Here is a 24,285-nt window from a genome sequence, read left to right on the forward strand (position 1 = left end):
AAGCGAATTGCTCTTGTGTGGCGTATGAAATAATAGCGCCGTGGGGAGCGGGTTTGCTACCAAGAATGAAAAGTAGTAGGTATCAGAGTTGGCATTTTTCTGAAAACTTGCTTACTTTCCAACGGCACTTTGTATGAAAAGAAGGTGCAGGATTACTAGGAAGGAGCATATCGAGCAATTATAAGGGGCTATAGCTAGTACCACTCCTAAGGTGGTGGTCGTATAAGTGAGAGATTTGAGGAATCCCACGTCCATCCATAATATAAGGGATGAACTAAACTACCAGTGGTTTAAATCTTGCCAGTCGCAGAAGTGGTTTTACCTTAGTTTATTACCCGGCTTAAACGAAGTGCGAAACTCGAGAGGACAGCAATAAAGTTGATTATTAGTCCGAGAACGCAGAGACATTCAAAGTCCTTCCGAGACTGAGGGGTAAGTTTCAACCGGTTATTTGCTATTTTATTTAGTGGCACATATGCAGATTCAGCAAGAGCATCACAAGTGAGAACAACTCTGTCACTCCAAGCAGGAGAAAAAAAAGTGAGGAGAAAGTTCACTTCATTTCCGATTTTTATTCAGCCATGTATGTATGTGAAGTTGGTTAATGTTTTTAAATTGGCCATATTTTACATGATTTAGAGTTGGGTTTATCAAAGCGGAGTGGGGGAGAAGGCCTGGTCCGTGGAGGATAGGAGAGGCTGTCAAGAGACCAATGCAAAGTCCACCCGAGGAGAAAACTCTAAGCCTAAAAGTTTTTATTAACTTTCTCGTCCTCGCTCTCTCCTTCGTAGCGAGTTGCACTTGGCCTTTCTTTTTCTGAGCTGGGTGCTCGCCTTGCTGTGTGGGCTGAGAATCCTTCCATGAGGATCTCGCACTTATCTCCAACTTCTACACTGACCCAAACTTATTCCATGCTTCGAATGCAGGGATCTGCACAAGTCAAAGCTACCAAACGATGCATGGATTCACACTCAAACGGAAAACGGACTTGCAGAATTTTTATACCGTCGACAATGAAGGACAAAAAGTCAAGAAGAATTGTTACTGATTAGTAATTGCGATTTCCGTCATCTATTCCGTTGTCCATCAACATCCCGGTGTAAGTGTGACAACTGTTCGGTTCAGAAATATGTATGCACTCAAAATAAAGAAATGAAGTTGCAGATTTGATAACGTGATTTTAACTCGAGTTGTGCAAGTGGTTACTTTCTTGGCTAATGGCTTTTTCGACTGAAATAAGATTTCATGCATACTTGCTCATACTCTCAGAAAGTCAGAGTCAAGTCAAAAATTAGTTTGAATTGGACATCCCGCAGTCAATTTTCAAGATTACAAGTAGAGAAAACTCCTTTTGAGCTCGAGGCAAGTCTTATGAGTCCGCTTTGCCTGTCTGTCTGTCTGTCGAGCTAGCGGACGAAGTGATATTTGTCAACTTACCTACTTTCAGTCTTAAAATGCGTATCTCGACAGGACCTTGGATTAGCTTGAAGATGTGCAAAATCGGTCCAGTGGATGACCTCCAAAAGAAGTTTCACAAAATAGTGTCACGGGGAAATGTGTGAGTAAGTATGAAATGACTCACCCTGGATTTCGGTGAGGTGAAGCAAATGCTGTTTCGGGCTAAATGAAGGCTTCTTCCCTGGCCAAGTTTATTTACAAACACACTCATTGACCTCATACTCTGCTAAATTGGATACGTTATTGAACATGAGTGCTCTTGATTCCGAACTTTCCGCGTTTCTTTAAGAAAGTGCTAACCATCAGAATTAAGTGATAAAGTTGGAATTTGAAGTTTTTTGCAATCCAGTGATTTCACCCTCGGCTCACCTTGGGTGGCCCATAATGCCGCACCTATTTTGCAAACCTTGAGAGAAAATTTAGAGGAGTCTAGGATCCTAAACCCATTCACATCTTTCACCGTCCTGTCCCTCTCTCTACAGTTTCCACCATTAACACCACCACCACGACGCCCTGGACTGGAGATTCAGGAGTAAAGCAACGTGTGATGTTGCAAAGCAACCACACGAGTAACTAATGCTTGGTTTTGGGCTGTATTTTAGTCTCCGAGACCCATACAAAATTCAGCAGATCTCCGCTCCCGTACCCCAAAGCACCTCCATTATCCCATCCACTGCAGTGAAAGTGAAATCTATTGAAAAATGATACCAGCAGCACCACCACAACTGCCACCCACTTCACCTCCACCACGAGTGCTCACTTACTCTTCAATAATTCCCACACATCTCCCCCACTCCGTCCCGTGGTCCCACACAGACATCCCGCTGGATGCATGGCACAAGTGCTTTCTCCCAAACAAAAAATCCATTGAACATGGATCCACTTGTAATCTGCATATGATTTCGACTCCAAAGCATCCGTCACGTACCGAGATGTTGGACAAATTAACGTTATTTTCCTTACTGAACGGTGGACATGAGGTATTCATTTGTAATCCACCAATTCAACACGTATTACGCCAACAGACGTGTGTAATCATTGTACGTTCGTTAGGGTTTGTTTTTAGAGTCGTACTCGTAGAAGGAGGACAAGGGAGATTCCTTGGCTGCGTGAACAATAATGAGAGCGAACGGCCGTCATCTCCTCGTTCCGTTCTTGTTCTTGAGAGAAGGGAGACGACGAATCTAAGCATTTTGCTGTTGTTTCTTCCTCCACGACCAGCTTCCAATTTTCTCTTCCCGTGACAATGAGTGTCTCTCTGTGCGGACCAATTCCCACCCAAGTCGACTCAGCCAAATTTGACATCAGCTTTCACCAGCAGCTCTGTCAACACAATTCCCACTGAAAGTACAAGAAATGTGTGTTTCTTGTCGAAATGAACGCAGCCGGACATGTCGCCACGTGATATAAACCAGTTCTCCTCGTTTTATACACTCTCATTCCGAGCCATACAAAGGAAAAAATCATTGTCATGAGACACAACAAACGGAGGATGAGAACGAGCTGCATTGTTGTCGTCGTCGTCGTAGTGGTTGCGGGTAGTCCAAGAGACGTGATTTTTCATTGCTCTCTAAAAACTAGCTTCTCCCTGCAAACATAGCTTTACTTTTAGGCCACATGAACAACAACTCGCATGGTTTTCTGCCTGCTCAAGTTCTCTGCCAATTCCAGACCTAGACCAAAACCTGATCCGGGTAAGTCCAACTTGCGGGCGGGTCGATAAGTAGTGAGAGCCATGCTCACGAGAGCCTTATTTCTCCAGTCCGCCCATGTAGCAAGGCACGCTCATTCTCCACTCGAGGCACTTTCTCCTCAAGCATAATAGCACGACGGAGAATGCCTTTCTCCTCAGTCCGCTTCCTGCATCTCATTAAACAAGACGGAGCTCCATTGTCTCAGCACCCACGGCGAGGTGGTCCGATACAGACTGCACTCCGATCTCAGGACAAATACGACACAGCACTGCTCTCATCCACTTTATTCTGCGTGGGTCGTCCTGGGCTGGGTAAGCACTTAAGTATTTTTGAGATATTAATAGATATGAAATCCCACCGACATACATTTGCAAAAGTGCTGACTTGCGAACCTGTCATGAAATCCCTGTGGGAAGACAAAACAGTTCGAAATAAGCTGTCGAGGGTAAAAGTCGCCTTTCAATAATAAGCTCTCGACGTTTGGTTTTTGAATCCTCTCTGCTCCTCCACGACCCACCAACCACCACCAACGCCAACGACGTGCATGTGTGCCCACGTCGTTCTAAGCCGCGTCCTTTGTGATGTGCAAACTCTTGATGAAAGGAAACCTATTTCCATACTTTCCAGTCTTCCCCTGATTTATCAGAGCACAAAAGAAGTGGAGACACACAGTTTACACATTTACACTCGTAAGTTTTAAGGGGACAAAAACGGTCGTTTGAATTCACTTATACTTTTTGAATAAAGTTGACGTAATTGGATAATCCTTGGAGCGATGGTATCATGCAAAGTTTAGTTTTCTTACAATGCACAACATCCAAAGTACAGGCTTCCTATCGTTAGTTCTTCCCACTAAATACGTACATATTATTAGGCGGCATATACATATCTATATTTAGAACTCGGAGGAGAAAGTTTGCATTCAATTGGAGTAAGAAAGGTCTGGATTCGGGTTGAGGGAAAACATGAACCGCTTGTTCAATTCAATCCTCGTTTATCTGCTTTTGAGCAAAACACTCAACTAAGAGTTACATTTACATGGAATTTCCTTTGTGTTCCCATCCCGTCGTCACAATGAGAAAGTCATCTTGACTGGCGGCTGGTGAGCTGGAGCAGAATGATTCATTCAGTTGGTGAGTTATGATTGTCTGCTCCTCCTCATCAGCCTGTCAGGACGGAGATGAAATATCATTTCGCCAAACATAATGTGGCAGATCGTCCGCGACAGAGTCAGGCCAAAGACGCAGCCTTAGCCGTAATTAATTCAGATCCAGCCAGACTCTGTCTCCACTCATCTTTCGGAAAATGTGCCAGGCATTCAAATTGGAAAGATGAGGAGGCGAGGCGGAGGAGGAAGCAGGAAACTGCTCCTCAGAAGCTGAGGAAAGATGAGGAAAAGAGAGAATTATTTAAACCACTCGGATCTCACTGGGATACTTCATGCACAAGTCGAGATCGAATCTGGCTCAACATTGGATTTCTTCACTTTATTTATACATACGCTATTTGCATTCTTTCCCTCCGCTCCGTCGTCGTACTTATTACTTACCTTCGTCGTATTATATGCACACAGAATAAATAAAAAAATCCACCAAAGAGGCAGCAGAAATTAATCAATTCGAAGAAAAAACTTGCGGATTTTGCCATTTTCAGCGAAATGGACACTAGCCAAAAGGAAGAGAAAGTATAGTGCAAGCCCACGCATTTGTTTGTAGTAGTAGAAGCACATATCCGTAGTAATCAGTCTCGTTCACAATTTCTTGGGAATCCTGAGCTGTCTGTCCAACACATTGGATTGGAGGACGAGCAAAATCATTGGGGATCGAACATAGCTTCCCAAAGCAACACCGTCCCAATGTCGAGAAAGAACAAGCCACAATGCGAAGTGATCTGTGTGGACGGACGACGACGGGCTGGAGGAGTAACATGAAGGAGATGATCTTCTCCGAGACAGAAGGATCAAATCTTGAAAGAAAAATCCAAGTTGTGCGACTCACGAGAGAAAAAGTTTCACGAAGCGGGCGGGTGGGAGACTGAGATACCAGTTTTAGTTGGCATTTAGTTTGCTGACCCATCATCATCCCCATTTGCACGGTCATGTACACATATCGGTTATCCCATATTCTCTTTTACTAAATGCCATCGATGTAGTCCGGTGCCGTAATCGAGAATCGTAATTATTATAAGCAACCATCTCGTTATTACTGTGGGTTCAGATTACACACAGACAACAGAATGACCCGTAGCACATATGTACACAGAGAACATTCATGATCGTAAATAGATTTACGTAGTTATTTTGCCGGTGGGTGCAACTTGGAGCAATCTGTATGAACAGGAAGTAGATAAATGCTCAGGAAAACATGAGATGACTCGAATTGCAAGTGATTTTTGTCTGCTGATTGTGAAAGTTTGAGTCAAATGGGTGGTGCAGGGAGTGAGGCACGCTGATCAAAGCTATTCCATCAATAGTATGTAGTTTGCTGTCTATAATAAATAAATATGTGAGCCACATCCGCACATTTACCTAATAATTATCCTCATCCTTTGTTAGACGCTCTTGTTTGAATTTCCACTCCTTTTTCACTAATTGATTCTATTGATTTTTAACCACTAGAATTCCAGAATGGGCTTGCTTGGTTCAGGGTGAAACGAATGGAGTGATGAGAAATGAAGGGTTCTATTAAGAGAAATGCTTGTAACATAATTGGACATACCCAATTTTGTAGCGTAGCAGGTTTTTACAAGTATTAAAAATGGTTCACAGACGCTAAATATAGCCTGTGAAATTGGAAAGCTCAAGAGGAGAAGGGATGCACACGAGTATGTTTATAGGAGACAATGCGTGAGTGATAACAAGATGGGAACGGTGTGTATTCAATAATTGTATTGCAGGCAAATAAGGAACCAGGTGCCGGTCGTCTCTCGTAAATGCGAACTTTATGTAAAGCAAGTGCCTTAAAGCAGACAAACTTTCTTGCGGGTGACATTTTCCTTCTACACAAACGGTGCGACGACAGGCTCATTGAAGGCGTTGTAACACTCTCTGAACTCTCTCTGCGTAAGACACTGCTGCTGGACTATGGAGAACAATTTCCAGGAAAACAAAATGTTTTCTCCTCGTTTGTCGTCTTTGTCCTAGCCCCATCACCACCACAGTTCTCTCCACGTCTAGATCAACATTACGCTTTCTCTCTCCTCTCTGTTTACTTTCGCATTATTTGGCATGGTTTAAACATGTCTGGTCTCTTGAGATATGCCAAGAAAAGAAAATTAATTCACTCATTGCGTCACCTTCCACACGTTCGATCCTCAGCAGTACTGAGATTGGCATGGTTCATGGTTATTCGCAGTCGTGACGATTGCTCCATCCAAGCAGGTGAGCCAACCCGCTATTCCAACCACCAGTGCTGTACTATAAGTACGTATATTCGTGTGTGTACGTGTGGAATGTGGAGAAAGGAGCTCCACCATCGGCTTAAGAGATTTTCTGCTGTTTGAGATTTGAGGAAAGGAGATCCATATTCATGAATCTAAGGAATCTCGTCCAAAACCATTTCAAAATCCTCGTTCTGTTGGCATCTAGGATTTCTCTCTCCATTTCACAATTCATGTGCATCTACAAGCTCGCATTCCTACTGCTGCGGTGCATGGATATGAAAACTATGAAGCATTCTGAATGAAAAATGATGTGATCTGGTGCAGTAAACTATACAAATATTATTCACAGAAAGAAATCTCATATCTCTGCATACATATCTTCCTGTGTGTGCATATCTATTTGAGCAGGTAAATAGAATCACGTTGGCTTTGATGCCGCAATCACAATTTTTGGAATTCACCTGCAAGTGGAATCAGAATCAGTCGTTCGCATAAACTCTCTCCTCCTCACCTGCCTTCCAGGGTACATAATAATCTCCAACAATTCATACATACCTAGGCAGCGAAAGTGAGTGAGTTGGTGGTCTCGAGACATTTTCTCGTTAGGCTGATGGAGAAAAACGAAATGTCGCAGATTTATTGGCAGCCAGCAAGGAAATGGTCCGTGAATTTGTATTGTGTGCTGCTCATTCGTTGGGCTGTGTGAATTGTACACCAAGCTGAAATAAAAACCTCGGATCAGTCGGATCCTAGGCAAGGATTTCCTTCGTTGAAATTGAAAAAAATAAAATGTCGACACAAAATCTACCTTACGTAACAAGTCTGCTGCACAAACACGTATTTCACAATGGGAAAATGTGTATACATAGTTTTCATAAAGTTCAAGACATACAAAGTATTGTGTATTTCATGACCATCGGGTCCGTTGCAAGGAGGATGCTCTTCCAGGATATAAAGTCTGCACAAAAGCTGGTTGGTTTCAATCTGCAATAATTACATATCACGTGGTGCATGTGAGATCCATACATACATGAAGAAAAGAGGATTAAATACAGTTTTTTTAGTAATGTATGTAGCATTGAATTCATTTTACGGCCAGATTGCATAGAAAGTCTTCTGGTTGTCCATAAAAAGGCGGATGTCAATGCCAAAGTATCAAAGTCATCGGAGTAAAACACAGTGTTGAGCACGACAAGAGGACATAAAATCGTGGCTCCTCGCTTCTAAATCTCTTGTCCTGCGGTGTAATTACATGATATTCGCATCTCCATAAATCATGGCAGAATAGACGTGCCACGAGTGCTTCCAGGGAATTTTCTCTACTTCTTGACAGTCCTCGTTAGACTGCGAATCAGAAGAATGTTAAGAGATGGAAATTTTTGTGAGATTGGTTCGAGAGTTGAAGTCCTAGTTAATAAATCGAATCAAACTACACGATGACATCCTGTCGTGACTTTCTTTCACTGCAGGTGGTGGAATCACAAAAGTACTTTATTTTCACTCAACGCAGGTGCACCGTTTGAGTCTAGCTTGTCTCACAAATCACTAAATCCTTGTTCTTGACAAGTAATATAAATATCGTTCGCACCCTGAACTGAGATTAATTTTCTGATCGAATGCCCTCGTAATGCCGGGGTTGCAGTCGTATTCTTAGCAACTTATCTAGAAGAGATTTCTCATTTCTCATCCATTATGTATTACGAGTTTAATTTGAATTTCGGTACAACATAATTTATGCATGTCTCGAATAATATACAATTCCTATAAATGCATATTCGTAAGACGGAAAAAATTAAAATGTTTTCCACGTGTATCAATTACTTATTTCAAATTATGGCTCTTACTTATCTAGTCATATGGGGTCGTATTAAGGGTTAAAGCAGAAAATGCTGTATGTATGTCCGTAGATAAAAAGACTTGGTTGTCAGTGTCAGCGAATATGGTCACATTTCAAAATGACAATGTTTTCTCGTTTTAATTACCATTGTTGTGTGTGAAACTACTCATTAATGTCAGACAAACTCATTACGAATAGTAAATTAAAAGAACTGGGCAGGGCATGTAAGCGAGAATGATATATTGCATTTGTACATATATGTAACTATCTACACATGTACATTCAGTATACTGAATGCACTCATATAATCACACCAGGTATGCAGCCGTAATCCGTTTCCACTCTTTGCTGCTGACATACTCGTGCCATTTGAAGATATAATGCCCAGCTTTCTTGTGACTGATTTTGAAGTTGGTTGGTCAATGGCAGGGTTGTGGACCATCCTTAGTTGACGGTGCGCACAACAAAGGAGTTTGACGACGATTCAGTAAAACTACAGTGATCGCACACCTGAGTGAGTCATTCTTGCGAGCAATTTGGTCGTCTCTGCTGAATCATTTTCAGCCCCAACCTTTCACAAGGATAAATGTGCACTAATGATGATGATATAATTCTGCATCTCCCCACCTTCGTCCCCATTTCACTTCTGGCCTCACTTGCCTCCAGAGCACTGCCTCCACTAGAACGAAATGCTCCGCTGCTAGGATTAGCTTTAAAAGCCCATTCCACATTCAATTTTAGTCAGTAAGTGGCCGAGTGTTCTCTGGAGCTTGCAGTTTATTTGAAGTCTGAATATATATACCCACCCAACAGGCGAATAGCGTATTATTCGCAATTTGCAGATATATTTGATTGCAACAGAAAACCGCAGAGACTGGAATACAGACAATTTTACACAGGGTCGTGTGGCTGATGTATGTACATATATCGTCGGTTATTTATAAATCAAGCTGGATGCATACATATACGTCCATTCATTTACAATCAATGGATGGACATGTGTTTGCCTAGTTTATTTTTTAATTACCTTTGTCCACCCAACCACCTATTATTCGCAATTCCTCTTTACAATTGACGTAACATGGTTTCAAATAAGCATATGAATGATATGGACCAAATAAATTGTGAGGGTAGTGGCAATCTGATGCCGGAGACAGGTTAATTACCAAATCACCATCACGCGAAAGCCTTAAAATCATTTTAAGGGCTGTATTCAATTAAATATCAATTCCATTTGATTATAAAAAATTCCTATTCACTTCAACAAAAATTATGTTGCTTTTCAGGAGGTTTGTGCCAGAGTCGAATTACTGTTCCGTGCGACTGAATATTCTCTGGAGTCTCATTTCGGTAAGAAACCAGGTGGACAAAATAATTGAGGTGAGTTCATTCAGTCGAGTTGTGTGAGAAATTTCACGTTTCTCTCGGCTTTTAAAAAAAAACGTCTCATGTTTCTCCTGCAGGACGTCTCCAAAAAGAAAGCGAGGGCTGACTCTTTGGAGAAAGTTTAAGCTGCTGCTCTCTCGGTCGGAGTCAACTTCCAAGGTTTTGCAGAGGTAAAAGCCTAAATCAATAACATGATTTCCTCAGCATCGAAATGAGAGTTGTATCATTTCTTCTACGACCCAATTTCCCCAGATCTCCGTGTTTGTTTAGATTATGATTTTGGAACATCTTTTTAAATTACACTTTCACTGAGAAAGGTCCTTTCAATGTCGCATCGACACGCAGATTCTCATATTTTTAAGCTGGAATAGAAATAGTTCTGTAGTTTACATGTGTGTTCACTAACAAATTTCTTATTCAGCAAGAATTCAGTAGGGCGATCACAGTCATAAATTAACTCTACTAGCGAATAACTGAAGTCACTCTTTTCATTGGAACATATTATTTAAAATCAGGATATCAATTTACTCTTAATTCGTGTCAAGACCTTTGTAAAACTCGATCGATGAATATTCAAGCCCGTTCTGTCACGAACGGGTTTGAACGCTTTTCACTTTAGCGAATTAAAATGAATGTGAGTGACGCATAATCATAAAAACAATGTCACGTACACTCCAGAAATGGGTCTTGTTCCATGAAGGCTGTCGTAATCATTTCCTCAGCACGACGACCGACTAATACTTTTCCGTACTACATATAATGTCATCCGCTAATAATAGTATCCACTGCTGCGAGGGGCGAGATTGACGTGAAATCCAGATAAGTGCACAGGAGAGATGAGTGACGCTGAAAATGTCTCTGGGGTCGACTCTCGAGAGAAAACCAAGCTCTGGTTGGAGGACATTTTGCAGACGTACTACGCCAAGAAGAGCAAGTCGCCGCCACTCAGACCAGATCAAGTGCCCATCACGATCCTTGATTTCGACATTGGCCCAGGATTCACGGTGGGTGCGGGTGAGGGGCCTGTGTCCACCCTCTCCGATCTCCTCTCCCTTCACGTTCGCTACAAGGTTCGAACTCAAAGCATGCAAATTCCAAATACTCCTTTCCAAATGATGTGAATTTTGAAAACAAGTGGTGGATGAGTCATGGATGACTAAGGTCAGCATTCCGGAATTTTATTTTATTTTTCTAGATGACTCCAGACTCAAATGAGGAAAAGACTGAAAACTTACTCGTCAAGATCCCACCCAACGATCCCAATGACAGAGAAATGGCACAAATGGTATGCCGTATGCTATTTATTACTACTATTTATTTCTTCAAATAGTATGTCCATGAAACTTAATTCAACTGTTGTCACAAAGGCTCAAGTGGACAGGAGAGAAATTCATTTTTACACTGATGCCTTACCACAGCTGGAGGTATGAACTGCTCAGGTCATAAGTAAATATATCCATCCCAATTTCATGTGTATGTATATACGCAAACATTTATATATAATATGTTGTCTCATTTATTGTCGCATTTCTCTCTACACAATTTACTCTTTGTGCGTAACAGGAATGGTCAAAGACGCGTAATGCGGACATTAAGTTGGCCGTTCCTCGCTGTTATTTTGCCAAGTACCACACGCAACCAGCCGCAGACGGTCAGGGAGAGGATGATATGAGTCTCGTGAGTGACGCCGAGTCAGTCCTGGTTTTGGAAGATATGCGCCCTGTCGGGTTCTCCATGAGGGACTTCAATAATGGGCTTTCATTGGAAGAAGCCCACGCTGCCCTGGGTCGCATCGCAGTGGTCCACTCATTGTCATGGGCAATGCAAGAGGTGATCTTATCGCTGCACGATACCATACCTACTAAATCCACGTGTGAAGATAATAATTATTCATCTTGCGCATTTTTATGTAGGTGACTGGGATTCCGCTAGACGAGACATGGGAACTTACCTACCGACCCCACAAAGCTGCTTCCGCTTACAAGGTGAGACACAGTTTAACGCATAAAACGGCACTACTGTACCAAGGAGCTGAATCCAACAATGTTTCAATTCCTGTAACGAATACGTTTATTGACAGACAATGATTGAACATGGATTCCCGACCTTGTCCCATTTTCTGGAAAGGCAAGAACCAGATGGTAAAGAAATATTGGGTAAGCTTCAAGCCCTACACCCCAGAGCAACCGAACTCTTATACGAGCTGCTGAAACCCCCACCACCCCCGGCGCCCGCATGCTTGACCCACATGGACTTTTGGTGCAACAACCTCCTCTTCAAGAAGACGACTGGTGGGAAGAACTCGAAGGGGGCCATTTCCAATGGGAGTGCTAGCAGTGGTGCAGAGGAGGACCCCGAATGCCTCATTCTCGACTGGCAGATGATGGCGATTAGCAGACCCACCCACGACGTGGCCCTGCTTCTCTTCACGTCCCTCACGCCAGAAACGAGGTCAGCCCACACGGAGAGTCTTCTCAGCCACTACTGGAATGTTTTCCAAGACACCGCCTCCAAAGTGGGGGTTGAGCTACCCTTTGATTTCGGGGTCATCGAGAACGAATTTAAAAAGAGCCAACTTCTAGCCCTGTTGCTCGTCATCGGTTCCATCGACCTAGCACTGGACTCTGCGGGGACGGAGCAGCGCCTGATTCACGCCTTGAGGGACATGGCAAAGGGGGACTTGATTTAAAAAGATGCATAATAATGACAAACTGTTGTTGTTGTTGTTGTTGCTGCACTAAACTTTCTAATAATTTATACATATACGAATGCCATACAACAGCTGTTAATGGTATTTAGTTGGTTGGTAATACATGCATATATTTAAATCTATATTATTAAATTAGTGGATTGGACCTGAGCACAAGTGCAGATGAAATGATGACAACTCTGTATCATGAATCGGAATGTATGGTTAAACTTGACGTGCTAAGAATAAACTGATACGTTCACCTGAACAATATGGAAATGTGTAGCAATTTTTCACTGCAATCTGCTTTCTCTCGTGCCTCATCACGACGATGGAATGGGGAATGGAGGGTGAAAGCAAAGGAGCGAGTGGCGTTGGCGTCCCTGTCTGGAGAAAGTCAGGACTGCTCACATCACCCCGACTCTTGCCAAGCCAATTCAAACCAGTCCAACTTTTGGTCTACATGTGCAAAATTTTGCCGGATTCTCCGATTCTTTTTGCAATTTACACAATAATTTTGCTAATTAATTACAGTAATTACTAGTGGAAATTTGACATTGAATACAGATAAAGTAGTTTCTTAATTCTGTACTGGCAAGCTTGGGGAATTATACAATTTTTAAGTGTCATAATCTAATAAAATTTCCCAATCAGCTCTTCACATTTATAAAACCCATCCTATCAAATATTGTAGTTAATACGTAAACATACGCAGTCGGTCGGTTTCAGCATGGCGACTTTGGTTCGCGACCTCTTGACCAAGGGCCTGCTGGCTAGTCACCGATGCCCATGGTTGAGGACTACCAACCTTCAACTTCGTCCCTTCTCAATCCTCACGACACACAGTATGTTAAGACAAATACTTAATTAAACCTTGCAGATTATAACTTTAATGATTTAATTTAATGCATTGCTACTTGATTTTTTAGAAATGAGCGAAGACCGAATCGAAATGTTTGTCGAACCACAAATTCAAGCCATTCTCAAGCAAGTTACAGGAAAAAATTACCAGCGTGTTTTCCGGAAGAGGAAAATTGGTCAAAAGATAAGAGAACCAAAGTACACTTTTATGACACGAGAACAACTGGAACAAAGTTTGGAGGATGCGGATCAACGTGCCGACAAGTTGTTGCAAATGCCTCCAGTTTTGAGAGCAAGAAAACCAATTGAAAAGGAACTTTCATTCGACCCTCAGATTCAAGGAGTGGAAAAGTCTACCATCATCTTTACCGATATCACAATGAATATTTCTGATCGGGTAATCTGAGGAATTCAAGTTAATTAATATAGTTGAATTGACACATAATGAAGTACATAATTTACTGTCGCTATATATATTTTCAGGATCGTCTCATTGTTGCAAGGGATCCGGATGGAACTCTACGCCATGCAAGTTGGGAAGAGAGAGATAAAGTGAATTCAATCTACTATCCGAGGGAAGGGAAAGAATTTTACACACCAAAGATGTTCACAGACCCAGATCTATTAAGGAGTGTTTTAGATCGAGCTTCAGAACAGGACAACACCTACGAATTTGTTTTGGACAGAGCATGCCTTCAATTTGAACCCGATGACGCCTCCTTTATTTCCATCTGTGAGAAGACCTATCAAACCATTGACAGGCAGCAACATTACGATTTTCTCAAGTCTACAAGACATTTTGGACCCATGGTCTTTTATCTGACTAGAACGAGACAAATGGACAACCTTTTGTTGTACAGCATAAAACATGAAAGGTAACGCCATGCAGTTGGAACAAAATTATAATCCATAATAAATGATTTATTTCATAATTTGAAAATTATTTGCTATATTCAGAGTTTCGAGCGATGCAACATTATTAATTTCCTTATTCCATCTACTCTTCCCGGACAGCAAGTCTAATACAGTGGCTCAAAAGTTAACCAACGATGTCGACAAGGTCAGAGCATACATCGAGTTGGACGCTGTTAAACGAAGCGAATTAGAACTTCAACTTAATGCCTATGAAGAAATTATCAAGAGGCGGAACGAGTTGACGGAAGAACTAGAAAAATCGCATGGGATCGAGCAGAAAAATTAACTAGATGTATTTTGCATTATTAGTAATATTAGTTTACAAGTATTCATGAATATTAGTCATTTCATTTCCTTCTTACTGATTCTTGTCATACTTTATTTTTTAAGTGTACAAGAAATAAATTGACTCACAACTAATTATAAGAGTAATGCCAACTTATGTAATATAATTATTTTCCAGGCAGGGGTACAGGAAGTTAGCGAATGGCGAACGTACCATAACGTATGTGGGTGAAATTGAAGAAAAATATTGCCTAAATTGTAAAATATGAACGAAGTCCAAAGTTTGGTTTGTAATACCAAGATGGGAGTCGCGACAGCATATTTGCGGTTCAATTTTCTGGAATGCTTATTTGATGTATTTGATGCCCAATTTGCTGTCCAATTTCAAATTTCTGGTTGGATGAGTTATTTTATATTCTGAATGATATTGATAATAACTTTGTAAGGGCGTAATGGTGATGTCGGACACTTATCCGTTTTCGCAACCTACTAACAGCGGGGGTTTTCTATACTCTCAAGCCAACTTTTATTACTATTCTGTGGTTTGAATAAAATAATTTGTTAACTCCTAATTTCCTCGAAATTTCTACTCCTCCTACAGAGCTTCAATTGTTCTCTGGGTGCATTTTCAGTTTCGAAGAAGATTAATGTTTGTTCCTGATTGTTACAAAGTTTCAGGACTACCTACTATACTACTTCACAAAAGTTAGTCAACATTTTCCAAATTTATTCAAGCTCAAATTACGAAAGCAATAAAGAATTAAGAAAGTTTTTACACGACGCAGATGCACCATTTACATTTAGTATATGTACATGTATTTATATATGTGGGCATAAAACTTCAAAGCAAACCCGAAGCAATATATATGTATATGTACCTTTAGACAAAAACATTAGCTTTGAACGTATTGCCGGAATACAAACTTGTGCTTCTCCATTGGAAATTATAGATTAACTGTTTTGAATTTGTGATAAGTTTGCAGTGTAAGACTAGCAAGAGAGGACTTATTTAATGAGTCTGGGGGCTATCATATGCTGCCGTATTTTACTACCTCCTCTTTGACCACTATTGGTGTTGCTACTGTATTGTCTATCCTAAGCTATATGTCATGTATTTGGAGTGTCACATGCGCAAAGAATTTACGTATTATAGAAAATGTTATTCGGTGTTTGGCCAGACTAGTGCTAAAATTTAAAAAATTTGATCCAATTGCAGATTTGATCAAATGTGACCTGAAATGGCTGTTTCCTCGTGATATGGGTGACTTTAAGACGCTATGTATTATGTACAAATTGCTAAAATTTAATATGGTACCATTTTTTAACGATTATTTTGTACGTGCAAATTGTATTCATGAACATAACACTAGATTATGCAATAATTTTAGGAGCACTGTAAAGCCTAAGACGGAGTTTGTTAAAAAATCCTTCCACTTTAGGGCTATTGGTTTATGGAATGACTTACCGCAAAATCTTAAGGCTGAAGAATCTTATAAACTCCGTTTCACCTTACATGGTATTACCGCCACACGAAAATAACATGGGATTCTCATGTTCCTTGCCTGTGGCGGTAACACCATGTAAGGTGAAACGGAGTTTAATACGTTCAAAACTAAACTAAAAAACTATATGTTACTTAAAAGTATCTGAGTTACCCGTTTTACTGACTATATAGTTTCACCTAAATTTTCCTACAAACTTGTTTTATGAATTTTTATGTAATTGATTTTTTGATATGATTTTATGACTATAATTAAGACATTCATGTATTTCCTGAACTACAGGGTATGAATGATCTTCTTTAAAATGTTCTTTAAAATGTGATGTGAATAAACTATTATTATTATTATCATATTGCATAAATTTGGTGTAGGGGAGCGTGCTCTACTTGAAGTCTTCAACCAATGCACAATTAAATTTCGTATTTATATACACCGTATGGGTGCCACGAAAAATAGGTCCTATTTATACACAGTATAAATATGATAGCTGTATGTGTGTGTGATCAGTTACAGAGATTCAAGGTGAGCAGCATCTTATTTGTTCCGTAACACGCTTGCTGCATCCTTATGTATATCTCCCATGACATATCCTATCCATTTTTATGCTACTAAGGATGCTACTCCTATGCAAGTTCATAAGAAGACTGGTTCTGGTATACGCAAGTACTTGTAACACTTATGGCCGGATTGATATGCAACGTTAAACCCGGAAGCATGTCCATTTCCTAACAACAATGATGATTATTACGATGCATGCACGCGTGTTTATGGTAGATTTGGATGGATGGACTATGGAGAGGATTGTGGATTATTGCCACTAGTGCCATCGCAGGCTTCATCATCTACTTCATTCCGTGACAATATTCTTTGAAATCTTCAGAAATCTTAATCCAAAGTTATTTCCTGCAAAATTAAGTATAGAAATAAGTTGGAGTAAAATCTGGAGAAGAACAAAGACGAAATGTCCGGTGGTAGTGGCAAAGGTGAATCGAAGGGGAGGCTGCGTGGGAGTGACGTCGTGGAAGCGGTCAAAGCCATGCTGGAAGAAATCTTCATCTTATTCCTGGAAATTTTGGCCCTCGTCGTCCTCCCAGCCGTCTTCCTCATCAGCTCTCCTAAAAATTTCCCTCGATACTTGTGCACAATCTAGGAAAAAATGTTACCCGGTGAGTAAAAATAAATTGTCCAATCAAACCACTTTCATATCAATCTGATCACCATAATTGTCTCTTTTGTCATGGTATAGGATTTTACGCTGACATCTGATGTAGCTCATCATCAGTTGGTTCGTCAGACGTGAAGACGAAGTGCGATGGTGGGGGAGGGTTTCGAAAGTTGGAGATGGGACCATGAGCCGTGGAGTGGGACAGTCACACCCAAGTCCGCAGTAATTTCCAGCCCGTCAATCCAATTAATCAACCAGTCCTTCCATTCATTGTCCGAAGCTAATAAATCGAACTGTTATAACCATACCCCGGATATATATTTATTTATTTATGACTTTTTCATTTCAAGCACGTCGACCCCCATACTTTGTGGGGTTGTTTATCAACACTTGTGGTTATCAAAAATTCAAAAATGTTTTCAATTTTAAAAAATATTTTGGACTTTTCGCAAATATAAATATTTTCGTCAATATTTCTCCATATTTTAACAAAATATATTTTTTTTCGTGATATTTTAATTTTTTGCTGAATTTTTTCGGGTTTTTGATGTATTTGTTGGCATTTTGGGATTTTTTTTTACTTTTGCGTAATTTCTTATTTTCATGATATTTTATTACACTAATTCCTAATGTGTACATATACACATTTTGTATACACTTGTCTTTATTTAATGTATACATTAAATAAAGACAAGAATGACAACACAATAGACTCAGTTTTCTTGAAGGCCTGTTTCCAATTGCGGCATAGGTCTCAGATTTTGTCCCCTATTTTATTAATAGTCACCAGTATGTAAAAGAACTTAACGTCAAAAAAATTAAAAAATTAAATTTCAAATATTGGCCGCGCTATAATTTTTTTCGAAATTTTAAAAACGCATTGCATTTGAAATATCACGTGCAACAGATCGTTGAAACAGTTTACTCCAACTAAAACTCCAACTATTTTATTTCCCGTAATCAACTTGATAAAATGTTCAAAAGTTGAAAATGTTCAATTTTGAAAATTTTGAATGACAATTTTGAAGCGCTGTAACTTCTTGCCACCATTCATGTTTTTCTCAATTTTTTGAAATTATGATCTAATATCGAAATAGTTATGAACAAAAAAATTTTAAGCGAAACATGAGTGGGGGCAAGAAGTTATTGTGATTTTACTGACACATGTTAGCTTATGGGTGGGAATATTCCCAAAATGATCAAAAAACAAGACGTTTAGTGACGAAATTCAAGTGTCACATATGACCTAGAATTATTTGCAACACTGACAAAAACGCTTGTTTTTATGTTCTTCAACTGTCAACAAAAATCCAATTTTGCTCGAGTTTTGATAAAATTTACATTTTTGTGATCCTAGATACTTGTATAATCGTATCCAGTAAATGTTTCAACTTTTTTGAAATTTTGAACGTTTTTGAATAATTCGTGAGAAGTGGAATGTCCTAAATTTAGCAAGATCTGATCGAGATCTGAGAATGACATGTAGAGGGTCTTTCCTCCTCAGACAGACGCCGTGGATTAACGCCAGCATGTCTTAATGGAACTTATTTCTCACTTTGAACTTTTGAATGATGATTTTGATAATTAAAATCTAATTATCTCTGCCTAATTTATGTATAGGTTGATGAATTATAGTTGATACTCGAGTCTTTAGATGTTAAAATAAAAATATTTTTTTATAAATATTTTGGCGCTTTTTTCAAAAATATAAAATAAATATTTCGGGCTTTATAAAAAAATATTTAACCGGGGTATGGTTATAACGTACATGCAAACATTCCACACATCAATTCAGCATAAAGTGATCAATGAATGTAGCCTAGAAGGCACCCACGTATACCTATATGTATGTACATTGTACATATATGTTTCATTCACTAATCACTACCTGCACTGGCTTCTGTTTTACTTTGATTAAGTGACATAAAATTGATATATACACAAAAATATTATGCATTGCAGCTTGTTGACTTTGCTCATAAGGGTGCTATGAAATATGCATTTGTAAATATCCATATATTGGTACTTACACCCAGCAATCAACGCCAGAGAAAGGATTTTGAGCATTCTGAGAATTGAAGTAAACCTTTTCTTGGTTTTATTATTATTTACATTGCCCTTCTTCCATCAGCTTCAGTTCATTCCCCACTTTGGATTGAAAAATATTAACTAATATTTATTGAAAATTGTAAGACTACTGCTAGACAGGAAAATGTCGTTTTCGAATTATCGTAGCCCACAAGGTCAAAGTGGTAAGGTTCAATTAATTGGTTTGTTTTACGTTATTATTTACACTGTTTTTGTTAACTTGTATTTAGTTGGAAAGTCGTCATTTGTTTACAATTTCAACAATAATAACATCATGCATGAAATATTATTAACTTGTATTTAGTTGGAATTTCCAACTTGGAAAGTCGTCATTTGTTTACAATTTCAACAATAATAACATCATGCATGAAATATTGTGCATATTGTACACTTGCTATATGTATAGTTGCATTTGCATTAACTGTTACATCACAATGTTTTAAATTTCTTTTGTTTACTTTTACTTTTATTTTTTACGCCAGATTCATATTTGACTGTAACATTAGATGATTCGCCACCTTCTACTCCTACCCCGTCCTCAAGTGTTCTCATTCCATCAAAAGTTGTACTGACCAAGGAAATCGTGATGAATTTATCCATCGCAAAGATTTTCAAACTTAACCATGGGGTCGTGGACAAAATAACTTACACGAGTGATGGGACGTTGGTCGTAACGTCCGCATCCGACGACCAACTCAACGTCTACGACTGTGTTCAAGGGACTCACAAGCAAACGTGCAACAGCAAACGGTTCGGCTGCGCCTTGGCCACCTTCACCCACTCCCCCACGAATATTCTCTACGCCTCCACCAAGGAGGGAGACGAACTCCGCTATTTGTCACTTCACGACAATAAATTTATCCACCACTTTACCGGACATTCCGCTCAGGTATATTCTCATTTTAATTGTTAAAATATATGTTCATGTTAAGTCATGTCTTCATTCGAGAATGTAAACGTAAATACTCAAGTAACAATGCATAGGTCACAAATTTGTCCATGTCACCGACTGACGACACTTTCATCACGTCTTCATTGGACAAAACGACACGGGTTTGGGACTTGCGTTCTCCAAAATGTTCTGGTTATCTTAACATCCTTGAGCCAGCAGTGTGCTCGATTGATCCGGAGGGACTTTTATTCGCTGTTGGAATCGGAAGTGACACAATCAAGTTGTTCGACATGAGGTCGTACGGGAAAGGTCCATTCGTTACGTTTCGATTGCCAAAAGGAAGAGATGCGAGGGCGCAGTGGACCTCATTGGAGTTCAGTCCCCAAGGGGAGTGCATCCTCATTAATACGACAGGTCCCTTCATGTACGTGGCTGGTTCATTTCAGGGAAATTTGCATTTTGAATTGCAAGGTATCCAAATTAACGTATTCTTAAATGCATGTTTCTCATTGATAGGGTTTGATAATTGCAATTGCTTAATAATTTTAATTTTCTTAATGTGGAATAATTGTGTATACAGGTCGAATTTGTTTCGATCCAACAACGGGAGGGAAATTGGATGCGGGCTTTAGTGCGAATGGAGACTACATTTTATCCACGAGTGGCGATGGTTCGATTATTCTCTACAACGCTAAGGATGGACGACATATCACCAACCTCAATCCATACCGTCCAAGCGCAATTGGAGCGTTTAAATTCAACCCTAAAATGCTCATGATGACTACCGCTGCAAGGGAAACGGCCTTTTGGTTACCGAGGACCGAAATTGATTAGAAGACTGAGATTTTTATAAATAATGTGATACATGTTCGATGTCGAATAATCCTAAGTATACGTTTTTACTCAGCCAGACCGGAAAGTAACATGTAGAAACTGTAAAGAGAAAGACAAATTAAAACAAAGAAAATCCAGATGTAGAGTATTGCTCCACCGTTATCAAACCGTTTAAAATTGTAATTATAATTAACTTCATTTGTCCTTCGAAATGTATTATTAACATTTTGTTTTTGAGATAATAGAAATTGAAATGTTTAAAAGAATGTGCGTGCCCCACTTTGCACATCATTTTCCGTTAATGTATCATATTTCGAACGGAATACCGAGAGAGTGAGAGTGGCAACAGGACGAAACATAATAGACAGAAGATACTCGTTAAAACCAAAGACATACACACGAGACGTACATTCCTATGCATGCATAGCTAATAAGTTAGTTAGCTGGATGGCCCCAGAGCCCTGTCACAGATTGACACCAAAGAAGAAGTGCGGAAAGATTCTCGAATATTGGTGATGCTTTTGGCCACAAAAAATAATGATCCGTAACATGAAGAGTTTGCTTAACGGGATTTTACATAGGAGCACATACATACTCACTCATCCTCAGTCGACTCCAATATTAGTGTTGGTTTATGTGCAATATGCAAATATGCAATAATTTTGATAGGATTTAGTAATACAAGAGACGCTTCTATCCGATTCAATATTTACTGGGTCGTTTAATACGAAATAGATTATTAAATATATCCACATCATTAACTTTGACACCTTCCGTTTGAGCTTCTACGCTTCATGCAACGTCCCCCGAAAGGCATCAAAGCGATGATGACGTTGGTAATCAGCGTGAGAGCGAGAGTGAAGTGGGGCGCTTGGCGAAGGCCCAGACAGCCTGATTTCACGTCATATTTCGAATAGTGTTGAGTCCACCTGTCCTCACTTTTAAATATTACTTCCATCATCTAGCCCACTTCCTCATTGCCTTTTTATTGCTCTCTCACTCTCTCAGGTTGATCCAGATGAGTTATGAGAGAGAATGAGTTTCGTACCCACCCACCACCACCCGGCGCTCACCCTTATCTTCGTCATCAGGCGTCAGAAAAACTTCCCTTTTTAGCCCGAGTCAGGGCTTATGGAACCGTCATATCCGTCCGTCTGTCTGTCTGTCTGTCCGGCACGATAGAGCCAAAACGGCTGAACCGATTGACTTGAAATTTTTACCATATGCATATTGGGCAAAGTTAGGAAACGAGTTCGAAGATGGGCGAAATCGATATTGTTGTAGAGAGCTGAAATTTGGTACAGAGGTTGCTAATGGCTTATAATGCACAAAAACTCAAGTTGGAAAAATTCAAGTTGGAAAAATTGTTATCCTATGAGGTGACCCATACTGATTTTTCAAAAATCATATCAAACTGAAATTTGGTAGAGATGTTGCTTATAGGTCCCATTGGAAGAATATGAAAATAAATTGGTAAAATTTTTATCTGGAGCGACCCTATGGGGTGACCCATACCGATTTTTAGAAATTGCTTTAAAAAGATGAAATCGGCAAGGTAATACTTAATGGCAAGGTTGCTTGACAACTTTAGTAATAATTACAAGGTTGCGACAATTGCTTCGACGCCTAAAAAACTTCAATTTTCGAAAACCCTGGTACCTTTTGGAACCAGTTCACTGGAGTGTGCGTCGCACAAACTGTCGCCCAGAAACAAACCGCACAAAAATTGTCAATGACATTTCGTGCTCTCGATTGTCGAATTAATTTTTTAATCATGGATGTATTATGATAAATTGTCAAGCAATATTGCACTCAAAGTTAGTGAGGAGAAAAGACCAAAATGTCTTTTCTCCTCACTGAAAGACTGCTGGTAGAAAATAAGAAAACTGCCTCTTCTAATTAAAAAAATGATTATCGAAGGGTTTTTACGAGCCTGTCGGCAAAAAATTGAAGGAACATAAAACTTGATTTGTTAGGGAAGAAAGAAAATAATACGCGGTAGGTGGGTCAAAGGGTCAAGTTGTCTTTGATAGTTTAACTTTAACACTTTATCATAATGCTAAAAAATAATTCTTCAGTTTGTAACTGGAGTTAAACATCACCATTTCTTTTCTTTCGTGTTTTAGGAACGACGACTGATTACTGAAATGTTGCTCGATAAGGATTTGGGCAGCCTCGAGTGGTGCTATCCGGATCGTCCATTGATGATCAACAGGAAGTACTCGTACAAATTGTTCAATATGCACAGCCCTGACAATTTTTCAATCATCGTGGTAGATCAGACTTCCGTGGTGATTCAAAGGCAGATTAAGGAGGCAATGGATCTTTATCTGCACAGCATTGCCGTTGTGCACCGGTTGACGTTGCTTGTCTGAAGGATAGACTTCATGAATGGGACCTTGCGACATGTCGATAACACAAATTAGAAGCGTTGTTCTCAATTTCATGCTATTCGGCTGAGAAATGGCGAAATTATGGCATGGCGACGAAATTTGGCGAAAACAAGGTGGTGGCGAGGAGTGGGACCTTGCGACATGTCGACAACACCAATAAGAAGCATTGTGCTCAGTTTCATGCAAATCGGCCAAAAAATGGCGAAATTATGGCATGGCGACGAAATTTGGCGAAAGCAAGGGGGTGGCGACGGGTGGGACATTGCAACACGTCGACAACACCAATAAGAAGCATTGTGCTCAGTTTCATGCAAATCGGCCGAGAAATGGCGAAATTATGGCATGGCGACGAAATTTGGCGACAACAAGGAGGTGGCTACGGGTGGGACCTTGCGACATGTCGATAACCCCAAAAAGAAGTATCTGTCGAAGTTTGATGGAAATCGGACGAAAAATGGCGAAATTATGGCATGGCGACGAAATTTGGCGAAAACAAGGTGGTGGCTATGGGTGTGATTTTGCGACATGTCGATAACAGCAAAAAGAAGTGTTGTGCCAAATTTCATGCAAATCGGTCGAGAAATCCCGAAATTATGGCATGGCGACGAAATTTGGCGAAAACAAGGAGGTGGCTACTGTGTGGGACCTTGCGACATGTCGATAACCCCAAAAAGAAGTATCTGTCGAAGTTTGATGGAAATCGGACGAAAAATGGCGAAATTATGGCATGGCGACGAAATTTGGCGAAAACAAGGGGGTGGCGGCGGGTGGGACCTTGGGACATGTCAACAACACCAATAAGAAGCATTGTGCCAAATTTCATGAAAATCGGCCGAGAAATGGCGAAATTATGGCATGGCGACAAAGGTTGTCGCCATGCCATGCATTTATGAGGGGGGAGCTGT

The 24,285-nt window shown here is 40.0% G+C and overlaps 3 protein-coding genes and 2 long non-coding RNA genes across 7 annotated transcripts; 4 read left to right on the top strand and 1 right to left on the bottom strand.

The window, feature by feature from the left end:
* Positions 1-3,253: 3,253 nt before the first annotated feature.
* On the top strand, positions 3,254-12,718 carry LOC110861501. 3 transcript variants are annotated; one of them, XM_035844745.1, is made up of 9 exons: positions 3,254-3,463; positions 9,657-9,750; positions 9,834-9,926; positions 10,536-10,826; positions 10,952-11,041; positions 11,124-11,180; positions 11,320-11,586; positions 11,670-11,741; positions 11,837-12,718. In XM_035844745.1, exons 4-9 carry the CDS (start codon positions 10,593-10,595, stop codon positions 12,443-12,445), a joined length of 1,329 nt encoding a protein of 442 aa, XP_035700638.1. In that variant the 5' UTR covers positions 3,254-3,463; positions 9,657-9,750; positions 9,834-9,926; positions 10,536-10,592; the 3' UTR covers positions 12,446-12,718. The 3 variants fall into 3 exon arrangements, with proteins under 3 accessions (XP_035700638.1, XP_035700639.1, XP_021966319.1); XM_035844746.1 differs by lacking the exon at positions 3,254-3,463 and adding an exon at positions 9,008-9,114; XM_022110627.2 differs by lacking the exon at positions 3,254-3,463 and adding an exon at positions 9,121-9,284.
* LOC118433120 lies at positions 6,858-8,359 on the bottom strand. The gene is made up of 3 exons (XR_004833190.1): positions 7,342-8,359; positions 7,089-7,252; positions 6,858-6,994 (listed from the first exon to the last, which is right to left on the bottom strand). It is a non-coding gene; the product is annotated as an uncharacterized LOC118433120 (long non-coding RNA).
* A 154-nt stretch (positions 12,719-12,872) lies between the features above and the next one.
* LOC110861473 (28S ribosomal protein S22, mitochondrial) lies at positions 12,873-15,286 on the top strand. Its single transcript, XM_035844748.1, has 5 exons — positions 12,873-13,290; positions 13,375-13,703; positions 13,790-14,181; positions 14,264-14,513; positions 14,685-15,286. The coding sequence occupies exons 1-4, from the start codon at positions 13,176-13,178 to the stop codon at positions 14,505-14,507; spliced, it is 1,080 nt and encodes a 359-aa protein (XP_035700641.1). The 5' UTR covers positions 12,873-13,175; the 3' UTR covers positions 14,508-14,513; positions 14,685-15,286.
* Positions 15,287-16,775: 1,489 nt separating this feature from the next.
* Positions 16,776-17,487, top strand: LOC110861531. The gene is made up of 2 exons (XR_002549059.2): positions 16,776-17,174; positions 17,255-17,487. It is a non-coding gene; the product is annotated as an uncharacterized LOC110861531 (long non-coding RNA).
* Positions 17,488-17,775: 288 nt separating this feature from the next.
* On the top strand, positions 17,776-21,253 carry LOC110861500 (WD repeat-containing protein 82). The gene is made up of 4 exons (XM_022110626.2): positions 17,776-19,425; positions 19,744-20,150; positions 20,246-20,624; positions 20,734-21,253. Exons 1-4 carry the CDS (start codon positions 19,386-19,388, stop codon positions 20,985-20,987), a joined length of 1,080 nt encoding a protein of 359 aa, XP_021966318.1. The 5' UTR covers positions 17,776-19,385; the 3' UTR covers positions 20,988-21,253.
* Positions 21,254-24,285: the final 3,032 nt, after the last annotated feature.

The sequence above is a fragment of the Folsomia candida genome, unplaced genomic scaffold (genome assembly GCF_002217175.1).
Source record: "Folsomia candida strain VU population unplaced genomic scaffold, ASM221717v1 Fcan01_Sc042, whole genome shotgun sequence".
Lineage (NCBI taxonomy): Eukaryota > Metazoa > Arthropoda > Collembola > Entomobryomorpha > Isotomidae > Folsomia > Folsomia candida.

Excerpts from the sequence above, each read along its gene's own strand:
- LOC110861501 (XM_035844745.1), top strand. The coding sequence starts at position 10,593 with ATGAGTGACGCTGAAAATGTCTCTGGGGTCGACTCTCGAGAGAAAACC. Across the intron at positions 10,827-10,951 it reads CCCTTCACGTTCGCTACAAG|ATGACTCCAGACTCAAATGA; the intron begins GTTCGAACTCAA and ends TTATTTTTCTAG. Across the intron at positions 11,042-11,123 it reads ACAGAGAAATGGCACAAATG|GCTCAAGTGGACAGGAGAGA; the intron begins GTATGCCGTATG and ends GTTGTCACAAAG.
- LOC110861473 (XM_035844748.1), top strand. The coding sequence starts at position 13,176 with ATGGCGACTTTGGTTCGCGACCTCTTGACCAAGGGCCTGCTGGCTAGT. Across the intron at positions 13,291-13,374 it reads CTCAATCCTCACGACACACA|AAATGAGCGAAGACCGAATC; the intron begins GTATGTTAAGAC and ends TTGATTTTTTAG. Across the intron at positions 14,182-14,263 it reads TACAGCATAAAACATGAAAG|AGTTTCGAGCGATGCAACAT; the intron begins GTAACGCCATGC and ends TGCTATATTCAG.
- LOC110861500 (XM_022110626.2), top strand. The coding sequence starts at position 19,386 with ATGTCGTTTTCGAATTATCGTAGCCCACAAGGTCAAAGTG. Across the intron at positions 19,426-19,743 it reads TAGCCCACAAGGTCAAAGTG|ATTCATATTTGACTGTAACA; the intron begins GTAAGGTTCAAT and ends TTTTTACGCCAG. Across the intron at positions 20,151-20,245 it reads TTACCGGACATTCCGCTCAG|GTCACAAATTTGTCCATGTC; the intron begins GTATATTCTCAT and ends AACAATGCATAG.